Raw genomic sequence first — 16,732 nt, forward strand, 5'->3', positions numbered from 1 at the left:
CAGTCACTCGGAGGCAACTTGGCGCGATCAGCTGATCTGCGACGTCACTCGCCGTGCCCGCGGTTCGCTTCGGTCGGGTCGCTCCGGCGCTCGTCGATTGGCTTCGCCCATCGCCGCGGCGGCGCTGGCGCGGCAGTTTGTTATGCCGCTGTGTCAGTAATACGGCGCCCGTGTGCGTGTGAGTGTCGGCTCATGTGGTGGCGCGTGTCGTTCGTCGGCGTTGTCATCATCGCTAAAAAAAAGTCGATGCACGCGTTAATATCGCCCGATTCCAGGCGCGAGCGAGTTATTAGCGCAATTGCCGCAAAACGAGCCGCACGTTTCTTACTTCGTTGATTGACACGCAACCCCTCGGACGCGTTAACCCTCCTTCCCCGCGGTCGTTCGAATTTCTCGAAGCGGGGGTTTTTCCTTTTTCCTCGGCACGAACTACGAGTCGATAGCTGTTGACGTGTACTCGATTCCGTTCTTCGCATCGAACGACCGTCAAGGTATTGGCGAGGTGGTGGTGCGCTGAAAGAAAGGTTCGTAGGATTAATTGCGGCGACTTGGCGAGGCGCGAACGAATGCGCGATTCGCGTTTGGCGGGTGTCGTGAAATTTGCGTGGCAAAATTGCGTTGAAATGCGTGCGTGCAATCGTGACTTCAAAGCAAATTAATCTCGTCCTTCAAGAGGCAATTCGATTATGTGCTCGTGCTTGTCTGCACTTGTTTTTCTCTGTGTTCCATTTGTGTTCCTGTGCGATTCACACTCGTCTATATATTTAATATGGTAAGGACGTGGCGTTTCCAATCGCGATAACGAGTGCGGTTAGATATACGTGTGCATATGTAAATTTATTACGCTGCAAGCGCAAAACCGTTGCCTTAAAAGCGCGAAGCTCCATCTCGATCAAAGCGACAACGATTCTAAATAATAAGTAGCAACAACTAAACAAGTAGCGTTATCATAAATATTTTCGACAAAAATTGCTTTTTCCACATTTTGTGCTCTAATAAATTCACAAGAACAGACATACAATATCTAAGAAGCGATAGCAATATTCGGTTGTCCGAAAAGTCCGTGCGAATTTCGTTAGCAAACGCAAAACTTCGTATTAATTCTTAAAAATAAGCACGGGCTTTGCGGTAACGCAAAACTTCGTGTTAAGATTTAACAGAAAATTTTGCATAAATTTACATTTTGCTAAAAAACCGCGCGGACTTTTCGATCAACCGAAAATTGTTTCTCTTTTTAGAATTCGTGGAATTCGATTCACTCGACAGTGATTGCAATGTTTCGCGTCTCTGCCGCGTTCCAATTCTTCTATTTCTCTCTCGGATTCACAGGCCATTCCGAATATCTAAATATGCCGCAATCGAGCGCGTGTAATCACGGGCTAAATTTAGGTCTCGGGCTTAGGAACGTCCGTTTTGCGAGGGACTGCGAGCAGAACGCAGACCCGGGAGCAGTTCGCGGCAAGGTTGCATTTTCCCGTGTTTGGGGAATCGATTTTCCGCAACTCGCTCATCGCAAATCGTCGTTTTGCGCTCGACAGGTGTAAATCCTCAGTTGCCATAAACGAGTTGTTTTATTCCGATGAATCACTCGCAGCGCAATACTGCGCGATGGGAAACGTGAGGAGTGACTCGACTGTCACGTAGAAATGACAGTAGAAACGAATTTGTTTCTCACGTACTAATTAATGTTATAAACTCTCGTGCATATCAGTTTCCATGCACGCGCGTTTTTATCGTTCGTCACGATTGTTTACGCCCGTCGCGTTCGTAAAGATAAAAAATTGTGTTTTCTATTGGAGAACCAGTGTGATACTGGTGCGCACTCATCAGTGCAATTTTTTGCACCACTTTTATCGGTAGAATATTAGAGGAAAGTCCCCGATTATGAGATACCATATCGATTTTGCCGAATGTAAGGAAATCTATAGGCAGAATTTAAAAATGTAATACGTTATCTTGAAGAGAATTTAATAAGCTTTAGGTTGGTCAAATGAAAAATCTAATTTAAATATTACTTTTTCTGAAAATTAAAAAAATTTGAAAAAAGAGCTTTACGCAGGATCGCGAAAGTGTGCTCCTAATATAAGATACCTCGAGAAATCGGTGTTAAAAGTGCAAAATACATCAGTATTGCAAGTAAAAAACTTTATTGGATATTTTCATAAAAATACTGCTGCCACAGCCTTCGCCAAATCTTCACGATTCCACTGTCGACGCTTCCTCGTTTCTCTAACCTCCATAGTCAGATTCTATAAAAATTAAATACACAAAAATTCGTAATATAAATTCGTATTAACTTTTCTTTAACCTTAAGTAGTATTTTCTTCCTTTTTATTACACTACATAATCTTCATATTCGAGCAATAATTATTTCATATTAAGAGTACCCTGAATATCTCATTATACGAGCCACATGCCTAGCGGTTTCGCGATCATGAAATCTAACCTCTACAATTAAGCAATTCAACAAATCGCGTATTTTCCTGTTACTACGATTCTACTCTATCATTGCATACTGAATTTATTGCCAACCATTTCTTTATTATGTAATAAACAAGGTTTAAAGACTTACCTCAAGTTCCTTTGACATGTTCACAATTTCACAAATCTTTTCTTGCAAAGGCTAAACGCAATAACGAACAATGAATTTTTCACTAAATACATTTTACACCAAGAGTAATAAGTTCATGGTGGAATTAACAGATGGTGCTCACTAGTTTAGCAGAAACTCCATTATCTCATATTAGGAGCATATCTCATAATAAGGGATTCTCCTCTACTATTAATATTATATTATTAATATTAAACACTGAAATATATATGAACTGATTTTCAAAGCGAAACACTAAATGTGCACTCAGTGCAATGTTTTGCATTACTTTTGTCAAAGAAACATTAAACACTGAAAATATGTGAAGTAATTTTTAGAGTTGAACACTAAAAATACACTCAGTGCGCAGTGTTATAACTAGTTTTTCCAATAGAAAACGCTATTAATCAAACGTCAAGTCAAGTTGGTCTTACGCAGTGGTGCGTGTGTGCTACACAAGCCACTTGAAACATTTTTCATTTGTCTATAGCACGACGGGAAAACGTAATAAAAAAACTTACAGAGAGAAGCTCAAATTTTTATAATATTATATCGCCGTGTAATATTATTATTTAAAAACATTGCTTTTTCGAGGCGCAATTAGTAATAATCGTATGCGATATAATAATAATGATAAATCATCGCATACAAACTTTTTAGTTGTTGCTAATTATGCCATAGAAAGACGACATTTTAAAATAATATTACATGCAGTATATAATAATAATAATAATAATAATAATATATAATATTATATCGCAATGATAATTATACATATAACAATAAGCAAACAAAAATCAATTTTATTGATTTGGAATAATGAATTTCTACATTCTCTACAATTATTTAAAATATTATTATTATTTTTGTAAGTCTTCATTTTTCATCACGATTTTTACAACGAACAGTCGTAAATGGACGTTGCGTTGTTTTCATTACGGTATATATAATTTAAGATTACATTTTCATGCGTCACGTCTCTCTCTTTTGGCAAGGTTGCCGTTAGATCACGGTCTGTAGCGCCAGAAAAGTTTGACATCCTCTTTCCGACCTTGAAGACCGCCGTAAATTACGTCGTTTGACTTAACACGCGGACGGATACTCTTACAGCTGCAGCGAAGCAATTTCAAAGTAAAATTGGTTTGAGCTCGGTGATACGCAGATAGGCTTCACAGTTTATTAGAATAAATGGATGTATATGGCATGTAATTGATTCAGCATATATCACGTTCTTATTAACTATATAATCATCAAAAGTAGAATATATAGCTGCCTCTCATTAAGGCACACATTAAGGCACATCTATTATGTATCTATTTACTGAACGAAGGAGCTCATTTTTAAATAATTCATCGAGAACCAATCCCGATGATAAACCTGGTGTGAACCATTTGTGAAACGAGCAATCAGACAAACATGATTCCTTCTTCCTTGCGTGCTACTTGGGAAATTGGGTCTACATAACGAAATCCGAACGTCTCAATAAATAAATATACTTAATAACTATAGCATATATGTGCGCATGGAAAAGCTACTTGATAATTTAAAACTCGTCCGTCTGCTATTTACAGAGGAAGAGAAACAAGATCTGACCAGTAGCTATTAGATCTTAATAAGAATCAAAATATGGAAGGAGAGTCGGAGACCAACGCTGCTAACAAGGCTTCGAGGCCAACTTGGCCATACATGAACGCCGGCTCGCTGACCACGTCGTTCCTGCTGAAGCTAGCCGCGGCCGGTATCATCTGGGGATGGGGATACTTCAACTTCAGCATAGCCTGGCTGATCGCGCCAATCGCGGTTTCCGTGTGGAAGACGGAACGGAAAAAGGATAACGAGCTGAGAACGAGCATGGCGCAAGCTTCCGTGCTGGCGAACGAAAAGGAATTGATCGTCAGCCGGATAGACGAGTTGCCGTCGTGGGTGTACTTCCCTGACTTTGATAGAGCTGAATGGCTGAACAAAGTGCGTGCCACGGTCTTGTTGATTATATTAATTGGCAATCGTCTGTCTTGCACGATAGATAGATATTGAAGTACTTAAATATGCTTTCCAAGTCCGCGAGTCGACTATAAATGTTAATCATAAATACTCATTCGCAGATCTTGTACAAAGTTTGGCCGAGCATGAACGAGTTCGTTCGTCAATTATGTAAGCAGAGTATAGAGCCATCAATTGTTCAGACATTAACCGAGTATAAAATCAAGGGCTTTCAATTCGATCGTCTAGTCCTGGGTCGCATCGTGAGTTTCATTCAATTTTGTATAGAGTTAGATCTTATATAGAGTTTTGTGTAATGTACATGCCCGCGTTTCACACATTTTATACATTTGGATTTCTTAAATTTAATTTGCATGAAACGATCCCTTGCAGCCGCCGAAGATCTATGGGATCAAAGTCTACGACAAGAATACATCGAGAAACGAGATCATTTTAGACGCAGACGTTATGTACGCATTCCGTTGTCTTGCAAAATGGTTACATTGACATTTAAAGAGGCGCCGTGTGTATAATATTTCAATAATCGTATTTATAGGTACGCCGGTGACTGCGATATCACGTTTTTTCTCGGAAACATCAAAGGCGGCATTAAGGACTTTCAAGTAAGCGTGAAGTTTGCTTCAAACTCGATTATGCAACGGCATCCTCCACGATTTTTCAATAAAAAATCGAAAACTTTCAGATACGCGGTCTGGTACGCGTAGTCATGAAGCCGATGCTGTCCGTCATGCCGTTGATCGGCGGTGTACAGATATTCTACTTGAACAACCCCAGTATCAACTTCAACCTCGTCGGAGTGGCTGATGTGTTGGACCTACCTGGGTTCAGGTACAATTTCCCAATAAAGTCACTCGCCACTTTCACGCCGAGACTGACATGACAACGCTACGATCAAACCGAATAAGATACAAGCGAGATTTTTCTTTCAGCGAGATCTTGAGGAGGACGATCATCGAGCAGGTAGCGGCCATCGTAGTGTTGCCGAATAAGATAACCGTGCCGCTAAGTGAGGAGGTACCAGCGGAGACTCTGAAGAAACCCGAACCCGAAGTGAGTGCCACAGCAGTATCAATACATACGCAGCTGCCCATATAAATAGAATAAATCTTTAGTTGGTAATGCTTTTACTTATTTCTTTTTTTCTCCAGGGCGTCCTGAGGATCCACGTCGTGGAGGCGAAGCACCTGATGAAGAAAGACATCGGGATGCTGGGTAAGGGCAAGTCCGACCCGTACGCCATCATAAGCGTCGGTGCCCAGCAATTCCGAACGGAGACAATCGACAACAGCGTTAACCCGAAGTGGGACTTCTGGTGTGAGGTACGTGCGCGACCCGGTGTGCGTGTTTCCCACCCGAGTTAGACGCGATTATTAACTACGTTCGATGCATGCGCCTCACCGCAATTTAACGATGTGTACTTCTCGAAAACGAATATACAAAGCAGGACCTTCTACTTCATGGTAAGAGCAACACCTAAGCGGTCTACGCTGAGCGAACCTTCGCAAGGATACTCGCTGTACACACACTTGATCTCTCGACACATGGACATCGATATCGAATACTACTTTTCTGCCATTCTTGTTAATTAATAATTTTTTAAATTTAATTTTTTCGCGAAGAAGGCACGCCCCGTGCGCTGAACTTCCCATACGTCGCTATTTTAACATTCCAACGGCCAAACTTCCGCTTTCTCATCACGGTTCACACACGCACACAGTTCTCATTTAGCTTTCACACAGACTTCCCACGAGAATGTGAAATTTCTGCGACCTTGAGTTATTTATCACGTCTACATTTCTTGTTACCCTTTATATTAGTAGTTAGTGTTTGTTGCCTTGACCGCAGATATAGGGCATACTATTTTATATAGTCTATGTTAATAGAATTTAATTCCATACGTTGGTATGTATGTGTGTATGTGATGTGCAACGTATTATGTGGGACTAGTGTGACGTGACCTCGGCCATCGCGCAACAGCTCACCGTGCAGCTATGGGACTATGACGACACTAAAGGCGATGAAAGTCTTGGAAGGTACAGTTACATATATATACACAAATATTACATACTTTTATTGTTCAAGATATTTCAGATTTTACTTGTATTCACAATGATTACTTTGAACGCGAACTTGACTCAGATCTCGAAAGTAAATTCCGAAAAGGAAAATACAAAGCAGATTGTAAAATTATCCTTCTTATCAATACTTGTTACTGAACTTTATACAACGTTTTTCTTATATGATGTAAATATATCTAATTCACTTGGAATAATCCGCATTTCGCCAAATTCATCCGATTTATTCCGTCGATGTACAAAGGAGCTTTTATCGCATGTTGCCATCATGCTGGTGTGTGTGTTTATCGGTATATCGGCTTGAGTATACTGAATGATGTGTGGGTGCATGTTGGTCTCTCACTTCATTTTCTTAATTTTACTTGCTAATGCTTCGTACCGGACACGTAAGATAAAAGCGTTTCAGAAGTAACTCGATCATCGAGTATCGATTTAATGGCATATTGCAATTATTGTTCGAAGAATTAAAGTCGGACTGAATTCTATATCAATAATTGACTTTGTAATATAATTATTTCTATGGGATTTATAAGCAAAACATTGATTGATATATATATACAAGCAAGGGAGGAAATGATAAATGCAATAGAGTCTACCCAAATAGCCAAGTCTGCCGAAAGCAGATGATGCTAACTATCTGCTATCAACTATTGCCAGCCAAAAGACAACAAATTTGATACAGAAGTTGTTATTAACGATTAATTCGACAAATTGGTGCCAGAAATGTAACGGAGCTTGCTCACAAAATCTAAGAACAGATTGGCGGCAGAAACCGAGCGGAATCTGCAAACATGGCTTGAAGTCGGATTGTCGACAGAAACAGAGCAAGATTTGCGCACGCGGAATCTAACGGCAGATTGGCAGCAGAAACCGAGCAAGATCTGCGCGCGCGGAATCTAACAGCAGATTGGCAGCAGAAACCGAACAGGATCCGCAGCTTTTGACAGTATTCAAATTTACACGGCTAGGAATATGTGTTTTCGCTCCGCACCGCTATGCGGTGCACACGTCAAGTTCTTACTCGATGTTAAGATTTAGCCTAACAGTTATATAAGTTAATATACGCGCCTTGGCATGATAATATTAATTTTTCTGAAAATTTTGCACTTGCGGCACAGAGGCTCCCATGGACGACGTCCATGTAGTTCACGCACGCCACGAGCAATCTGAAGTTCGAAAGCAAAATTCGGACTTCGGATTAGAATAAATTAACAATAAGAGAGAGATTATGCAACCAACTGTCAGAAAGACACATCAAGCCAAATGTACTTTAATTTAACAAACAAACAAATGCGTTCTTTTAACACATGGTAATATAAAATGCCAATTTATAGTGTGTTAAAAGTAAACGCATGCTTTAATATATCGTAAATATGAATGGCCAAAAGCTGCAGATTCTGTTCGGTTTCTGCCGTCAATCTGCCGTCAAATGTTAACAGATCCTGCTCGGTTTCTGCCGCCAATCTGCTGTCAGAGTCTGTTAGCAGGCTCTGCTGGCAGATCACTATCCTAATGCGGACATAACGGATGCCAGTTTGCTATCGACTTCTGCAGTAATCTGTTGCCAATCTGCTGGCAGATTGCACACATTTTGCTTACTGGGTACGATCGCTGCTAAGAAATCACTTTGACATTTGCTACACAACATTATACGATATATTGGTACACAGGCTATGATCAGTTCATGCAATATGCAAGAAGCAGTGGTATCCCTTTGGGATTGGGATCCTTTGGGGAATGTTCCGGGAGTACAGTACGATGATTTTCTTGGCAGGTAGTAAAATGATCTTTCAATGCGACGATGTTTGCTGTGCACTGTTTAACAAAAGGCTATGAATTTTGATTTTCCTGCTTGGGCACGTTACTAATCACGTTTGTTCTGTGATATCTCTATTCAGTATGTGAGTGTGTGTGTGTGTGTGTGTGTGTGTGTGTGTAATCTGTTTAAATAATAACGAATTGTACACTTGATCTATTTCAATTTAATTTTATTGACGTAGATATAACTTGTTAAATGCGCGCGCGCGCGTGTGTGTGCTGCACGAGTGTTCTTTATTTTATATTAATTTTTTGCCCTCAAATAACGTACGCGTATGTTCGATTTGAAAATATTTTTTAACTTTTTTTACGTCTTTTGCATTTTTTGTATTTGGCATATTTGTAGTTAAACGATTTTTGAGTACGTACATTAAAAATTTGTGTAAATTTCACATTAATATTATGATATAATCACATTAATATTATGTGCTTTCTTTTTTCATTTTTTCCTAACAGAAAGTATCTTGCGTTTAACGGCTCGATTCCGTTTCTTATTGATTAATTAATCAGAGTGATTAGGTGACTGCATTTAACGAGAAAGGCGACTAAAATAGACTATGTGGTGACAGTTTATAGTGGATATAGTGGAAGAGGGAGTCTGCAACACGGTGGTTGCCCAGCTCTTTGACAAAGACAACGCCGGTCAAGACGATCCACTTGGCAGGTATTGCTGAATGTAGCAAACACACCGGACCCAGACCAGATCGATAATATGCATTTTACGATGGGCTCGTGCGGAATGCGAATTAGCAGCGCGAACGAACCTTTCTGTCCGTCGGTAATACGTAGATTTCGCTTGAAAGACCGCATTCTCCCCGTTCCGTGAGTCATTCAGATACCGCAGCACGTTTGAAGTGCTTGAAATGTCTCCCAGCATCGATCACACGTCTGCGATGCATGCAGTTTATTACAGTTTGTTCAAGGTACACGCGGAAAGATAATGGAAAGCATTGTGGACTCTTCGAGTCGCATCGTGAACAATTCTGAAGAGAATTCATGTCACCACATTACTCTCTCTCGTTCCGTGTTAATGAAACTTTCTGATAATACCTATTTTTCATTTGTACGTGCGAATGAAGTAACTGGAATGTTGCATGTTTAGTAACTATGATGATGTAACTCTACAATGTTTTGCTTTTTCTTTTTGTATCTCGTTGTTTGGAGAGTCAGAATTGAAAGTACATCGGGAGTGATATGGCTGCATTAACGCTGCATGGAAGCTTCGTAATAAACAAGCTTCACATCACGAGTATCGCATTTTGTATTATACATAAAATCCAATAACTACGCCGCCTGGCATCGCCATCGCCAGACGCATAAACTGAAAAATCGCCAAACAGATTATTCCATCTTGTCCTTAGAAGCTTCTTGAAAATTGTCATGTGCAGTTTATAAGTTTCTAAAGATTCACTTCTCTGTTTCAAATCGTGACAGAGCTACCATCGAGGTGAATCGGGTGAAGAAAAAGGGCATCATCGATACGGTGAGTACGAGGATTACATCAGGGATGCGGTTGATGTTATCGTTAATTAACGTTATTTTGCAGTGGGTCTCTTTGGAACAGGCGAAGCACGGTATGGTTCATCTGCGATTAACGTGGCTGCAGTTTTCGAAAAGTCCCGCTGATTTGAGAGCCGTGAGTAGAGAAAAATTGATATTAATGCCTCCATCATAGGGTTTGATAAGTCCTCAAACGATCCTCCTATATTTTTTTAGTGCTCTATTAACACTTTGACAGATAATTTCGAGCGTGAACATGATAACGTCAATACCATTTCTTAATTTATAACGTTAATATGTACAAATGATATTTTACTTTATTTTCATTTATTAGGGGTGTGATTTAGTTTTGAGGGTTTTTTTTGCTCAAAAACGCATGTATTTAAATATGATAATGAATGAATACCTTAATCAAAATATTTTCCTTCGTTTTTTATAACTTTTTCCCATCTTTCTGGCAACAGATGGATTCCACCACGATAAAATCACTCTTCTTTTCAGTTCATCCATTCGTCGACGAATTTTCGCACTTCTTCCAAATTATGAAAATGTGTATCCTCTAAAGCGTGTTGCATCGACCGGAACAAATAATAATCGCATGGAGAATACGCGGGGTGCGGTAAGACTTGCCATTCAAGCTCTAATAGTGTTTCTTTCACTGATAACGCAACGTCAGGTCGAGCGTTGTCACGAAGAAGAATCACTTTCCGTCCTTTACTCGCAATTGGTGGTCGTTTTTCGTCCAATGCTTGCTTCAACTTGTACAATTGGTGTCGATAACGATCAGCCGTGACAGTCTCATGCGGATTTAACAGCTCATAGTACACTATCCCACCAAATACAGAGCATTACTTTTGAACCGTCAATATTGCGTCTCGGAGTGGGATGTTGATAGTTCGCCTGGATCCACCCATGATTTTCTGCGGTTCGGATTATCAAAATAGATCCACTTTTCATCCCTGGTAACAATCCGAGACAAAAGACTCTTCTTTTTTTGCCTGGCGATCAACGAAATGCAAATGTTCAACCGGTTCGCAATGGCACTTTCCGATAATTGATGTCGAACCCATTTCCCTTCTTTCTGAATTTTTCCCATTTCATGTAAATATTTGGTAACTGTTGTATGATCAACATTTAATGCTCTGGCAAGTTCTGAAGTGGATTGTGTTGGATTTTCGTCCAATAATGCTTGGAAATCTGCATTTTCAAGCTTTCTTGGTTGTCCCGAGCGTTCTTTGTCCTTCACATCAGTATCACGACTTTTAAAGCGTCTAAACCAGTATTCACACGTCTTAATTGATGGGGCAGAATCACCATAAGTTTCCACAAGAATTCTATAACCGTGAGCCGCAGTTTTCTTTTGATTAAAAAACAAAAGCAACGCATGTCGAAAATGCTGTTTCGGAAGTTGCATTTTTACGATGATATAAACACGACTGTTATTGCATCTATTGCTATAATGCTACTAAATGTTATGGATAATGTCAAGACTGTAAGAAACAACAGTTATCGGAAACAGCTATTGGAACAAACTGACACTACAGCCATCTGTTGCAAAACCCTCAAAACTAAATCACATTCCTAAATAATATCTCTACGAATAGTTGATGGTCATTCCTACTTAAGCTAGTAAAATCGTCACCCATACATGACTAAGCTGGACAGCTTTTAATTAATAACTCTTGTCCAGGCTTTGGTAGAGACTCAGGAACTCCGAGTTACGACGATGAGCACGGCTCTCCTCGTGCTCTATGTCGACTCCGCGAAAAATCTACCGGTATGTATGTCAAGAGTAGGTGAAATATTTGCGAGAAAGAAATGCGAGGACTATTTATTTTTAACCGAATGGTAACCATATATAACACCTTTATAGTGCATTCGAGGAACTAAACAGCCCGATGTTTGTCTCGAAGCGAGGATCGGCGGGAAGAAACAGAAAACGGCCATTGTACCACGTTCCTGCGATCCCGTGTGGGAAGAGGGATTCACCTTCCTAGTCAGCAACCCCGAGACCGGCGTCTTGCACATAAAGGTTGCCTGAGCATCATTTTAAGTAGCACAAAACGTGCAAGAGACTCGCCGTTCCTCAATAGATTAATTAAATCATTAATATTTCTAGATTACTGATGAGAGAACCGCTGTGGCAGTCGGAGAAATGAATTACAATCTCTCTCTGCTGCTGGAGAAGAATAATCTCGAGGTGAGCCAACAACCGTTCGACCTGCAAAAGGCTGGGGCGGACAGCAAGCTCGTCTTATCGATGTCGTTAAATGTGAGTAATGGAAAATTGAATGTGCACAATTTAATATCTGCGATATTACAGCTGAATGTATCAATTGAATGAACACAGCATTGATTGTCCGTTCGCTTTCGTAGATTTTGAAGTACGAGCAACCTGAGCCCACCTCCGAGGAGGACGAGGACGATCATGACATCAATGAGTTGAATAAACGAATCGAACGCCAAGAGTCGAATATCAGTAACACGTTATCTTCTAGTGGTGAGTCCGACTATGTTGATATTATCATGAATGAAGTCCTTGAAAGCCTTTTCACGTTATTAATTTTAACATAAATAGTACTTGTAATATCTTCTATGAAAACAGCTTATCTCGCTCGTTAATAATTATTTAATAAATGAAAAATAAAATTTTTATTAATTATAATTTAATACAATTAATAAATTAAAAAGACGTGAGACGGATTGCAGTAAGCTACTTACTACAGTACTTTCTCTTGCAGTACCTCCCAGTCCTCTCAAGAAGCAACCTTCGAAAGAATCGGTCAACAGTCAACAGCAGAGCACTGGAATGGTGGGTGTGGCGGAGGAATCAGAAGCAGCAACGGCCGAAGTGATCATCAGCAACAGCGCGCCGTCCTCCTTGAACGAAAGCTCCCGGCTGGTCCACAGGAACCCGAGCGTGACGTCTTCTCTGGGCGAAGCGAAATTAGGCAGAATACAGCTGACTTTGCGCTACAGTGTGCAGAGGCAGAAGTTCGTCGTGGTCGTGCACAAAATCGCGTAAGTGACTCGACGGCTCGTATCTGCCGTAAATTCCGACAGTCCGACAGATTTATCGCGTAACCGTTAGAATTATACAAATTTAATGTAATCATTATTAATATTTGCGCGTTACGTTGCAGCAACCTGCCACTGCCTCAGAACGATCCGCACAACATACCCGATCCGTACGTGAAGCTGTACCTGCTGCCGGACCGACACAAAGAAACGAAGCGCAAGACCGCCGTGATGAAGGACAACTGCAATCCGATATTCGACGAGCAATTCGAGTACGTGATCTCGCAGGGAGATCTGGCCACGCGCGTGTTAGAAGTGTCGGTGTGCACGCAGAAGGGCTGGCTGTCGACCGGGGGCAACGTGATGGGGCAGGTTCACGTGAAGCTGAGCGAGATCGACGTGTCCAAGGCGATCACCAGCTGGTACGACCTACAGCCGGAGATCAAAGACTAGAAGAAGAGGAGGGGCAAGCGATGGGGATTCGAGCGTTTGTGCATCTGCTCGGCGAAGCGGCCGTTCAGATTTCCTAAACTGAACGCTTTCTACAAACGATGAAAGTCTCGGATGTTGCTGTTACCTCAATATTTCGTCGCTCGTAACGTTGTAATGTTCAATTAACGATGTTTGTACGTGTGTTAAGGTAAAACGTGGTGCTACTCGAGACGCAAGACGTCTCGCGGGAAATCAAGAAAGATCCTATTTAAGATGTTTGTACTTACGCCGTCCAGTGGCACGAAATGATCTAATGTCACCATGACCAGAGTAGAGACGGATTGGCTTTACTAATTCAGCGCGGTAAACTCAATAAGCTGCAAAGCGCTTCAATGATTAAAGACTTTATTCCACGAGAGGGTCGGAAGTCAAAAGTGTCGAAACTATCGCCTGAAACGCGCCAGGAGCAGTAACTGAATGCTGAAGATTTAATAAAACTCCATTTGCTTTAGTGAGTAATTAAGTTATATTTAATGAATCTCGATTATGAAAGTGATCAATCAGTGACCTCAAATCTGATTTGCAAGATAATCTATCGCGATTTTGCAGTTACGATTATTGTTGTATGTAAACGAGCAGCGAGCTAAAATTTTTCCGATCTCTATGCCAATCTGTAGATCTGAGATACTATTACAAAGTGATCAAAATATATACGTTATGTTCATGACTGACTTCTACGCTTATAAATGTCGGTCATGTAAATTATTGTTGAGTGGATTCGTAAAGAAGTCCCGTTTTCTTCAAAAATATGTTTTTCCATATATAATTCTTTTTTAATGACTTTTAAAATTCATTCCTATATAAAGAGTGCTTCGTAATAAATTTTAATTTATTAGTCTAGTTTTCTTGAAATTCTTCAATATCAGCTAAATATAAAAGTCATTAAACGTAATTATTAACGTATCTTGGAATTCTCAGAAAAATTACATTGTTGCTGAGAGGATTTATATATGAATCAACTCGACATTTGCGATACTCTCCATATTTTTTCCTCTACTACGTTTTAATATTTCGTTACTAACAGAATCGAACGATGCATTTATTGTACGATCGCGTGATCAAAGCGGGTGATCGTTGCACGATCAATTGATGCTTGCGCGTTTTATATTCTACGAGAGATCTCGCTGAGGATCTACATCTCGCGCCATACATAGTTTATATACATATAGTTTTAACATACGGCATAAAACAGTGAGAGCAGATTAATATGTATACACACGTGTTAACGTTTATATAAGAGATTTTTGCTATATTATATGTATACATAAATATATATATCTATAATATAATATTCTGTGACGCACGACGCTGCCAGCAGCGTCACGAATTGTTGAGAACAATAAATATTCTACGCATTGTCACCATTTGTTATTTGCAAAACTTCTTAAATTTCATGTAATCAGCAATTAAGTCCTTGCATACATCTATCCATCAAGACATAAAAATCTATCCCGATTTGTAGTTAACTATATATTATAAGATGGCATGAAATCAATTTGTCAAAGATCAAGTAAAACGTCACGTGCATTCATTCTCTGTGGCGCCAATCTTCTTTCCACACCATAATCCATATAGATCCAACGATCACCAAGGAAACTGGATGATGTAACGTGAATGTGGTCTTCCTTGTCAGTGGCACTCCTGTCGCCAACGAAGGAGCTTTTATACAAATCATACACTGTAAAATATTACTAATCGGCGTGATTAGTAATAAATTTGGCGCAATTATTGGACTGCGCTTTAATAGAATTTTTATGAGGATGCAGCGGACGCCGATATTACCGAATCTCCCAGGTTTCAGCTTCGACAAGAACGTAAGTATTTTTTCATCTGTGACATGATTAGCAAAAGGTGATGTTATCAATATTATTATGTAATAAACAGGTTTTATCAATTAATTAATATGTAAAAATCAATTGTGGATATATCTTGAGATATTAAAATATTAAAATTGAGATATTAAAAGTAAGAAGATTTTTATCGTGGAAATGTGTGTATCTTGCAGCTCGGTAGAACCAGATTTCATAAAAGTCAGCATTTCGACAAGATACATGATGGAGTTTATTACTTGTCCGAGAAAGCGGATACGAACGCCTACAGCCGTTACTCGTCCATTTACCCCCGGGGAGAGGCGCCGGAAATCCCGTCGTGGCTCGCGTATGATGGTCAAGTATGAGGTCGCAGTAATTAATTCCTTTCGTGTGCGTGACGTCTCTGACTAAACGAATAAAATCATTTAAATCGCGATGATTTGAATAATTTTATTATAAAATAAAATTGTTGTATAATTAAATCATCGAATTAGATGGCAATTGCGTAATTATAATGTAAAGCAATATTACATAATTAAATATTTACGCATTGTAGAATAAATGTATTCGTTGACATTTTTTTCTCTTCGTTTGAGAATCGCGAATTGACTCTATAATTAATATTTTATTTATTTTATTTATTTCGTCGCGACTGCGATTTTCAGAGACTCATGTTCAAAGCGTTCTTCCAAGAGACAGTGCAAGAGAGATGGAAAACGGCCTTTTACATCCGCGTGGTAAACATCAGCTTTTTCTTGGAGGATGGAACGATGAAAGTCGTAGAACCGTCTGTGGACAACAGCGGTCTTGAGCAAGGTTCAACGGTGCATCTTCTCTCCGTAATTTTTCTTTCGCCTTCTTATCAGCAGCAGGATGATATCTCATTCATTTTCTACATTCTCTTAATCCTCATTTTTTATATTTATATCTATAATTTTACATTTTATATTATTTAATACCAATTAATAAAAATCTCAAAGTAGAGATTTAGAACTGTTCAGATCTATAATATGCCAACGTAATTATGTGTAATGATCTATTTTTTGTCTCGTACGAAGGTGTGCTGGTCAAACGACAAAGGATACCGATACCCGACCCGGTGAAGTACAGATATTACGACATACTCGACTTGAACATCGGCAAGGAGCCCGAGATATACGGGCGAGTGTACAAAATCGTAGATTGCGACAAATTTACGCGGCACTTCCTTACTCGTATGGGAATACCGGTGCCTGATCCTATCGATCTACCGAAGGATCCATATTCCAAAGCTCGGAAGGAGAAAGATGTAAGTGCACAAAAACGAAAGTCAAAGTTAAAGTGTGCGTGAAGATTAACGATAACTTTTACGTATTATCTTATTTCATTTTCATTTATAAAATTGATTTAAGTATTAAAATTTATAGTACAAAAATTAGTTGACAGTT

The 16,732-nt window shown here is 39.7% G+C and overlaps 2 protein-coding genes across 4 annotated transcripts in view; both read left to right on the forward strand.

Annotated features, from left to right (window-relative positions):
- Positions 1-176: 176 nt before the first annotated feature.
- Positions 177-14,854, forward strand: LOC105283957 (extended synaptotagmin-2). 3 transcript variants are annotated; one of them, XM_011347111.3, is made up of 17 exons: positions 177-524; positions 4,162-4,555; positions 4,693-4,833; positions 4,964-5,040; positions 5,127-5,193; positions 5,274-5,419; positions 5,521-5,641; positions 5,740-5,910; positions 6,539-6,624; positions 9,919-9,967; positions 10,031-10,120; positions 11,675-11,761; positions 11,858-12,016; positions 12,104-12,256; positions 12,361-12,484; positions 12,726-13,005; positions 13,128-14,854. In XM_011347111.3, exons 2-17 carry the CDS (start codon positions 4,217-4,219, stop codon positions 13,453-13,455), a joined length of 2,418 nt encoding a protein of 805 aa, XP_011345413.2. In that variant the 5' UTR covers positions 177-524; positions 4,162-4,216; the 3' UTR covers positions 13,456-14,854. The 3 variants fall into 3 exon arrangements, with proteins under 3 accessions (XP_011345413.2, XP_011345411.2, XP_011345412.2); XM_011347109.3 differs by lacking the exon at positions 6,539-6,624 and adding an exon at positions 8,337-8,440; XM_011347110.3 differs by lacking the exon at positions 6,539-6,624 and adding an exon at positions 9,054-9,148.
- A 95-nt stretch (positions 14,855-14,949) lies between these two features.
- Positions 14,950-16,732, forward strand: part of LOC105283956 (EF-hand domain-containing family member C2) — a 38,077-nt gene continuing 36,294 nt past the window's right edge. The window contains exons 1-4 of the mRNA XM_011347108.2: positions 14,950-15,308; positions 15,500-15,664; positions 15,971-16,121; positions 16,364-16,593. Of these exons, the coding sequence (XP_011345410.1) occupies positions 15,249-15,308; positions 15,500-15,664; positions 15,971-16,121; positions 16,364-16,593 (606 nt within the window). The 5' untranslated portion in view covers positions 14,950-15,248. The remainder of the gene's footprint in view (positions 15,309-15,499; positions 15,665-15,970; positions 16,122-16,363; positions 16,594-16,732) is intronic.

The sequence above is a fragment of the Ooceraea biroi genome, chromosome 1 (genome assembly GCF_003672135.1).
Source record: "Ooceraea biroi isolate clonal line C1 chromosome 1, Obir_v5.4, whole genome shotgun sequence".
NCBI lineage: Eukaryota > Metazoa > Arthropoda > Insecta > Hymenoptera > Formicidae > Ooceraea > Ooceraea biroi.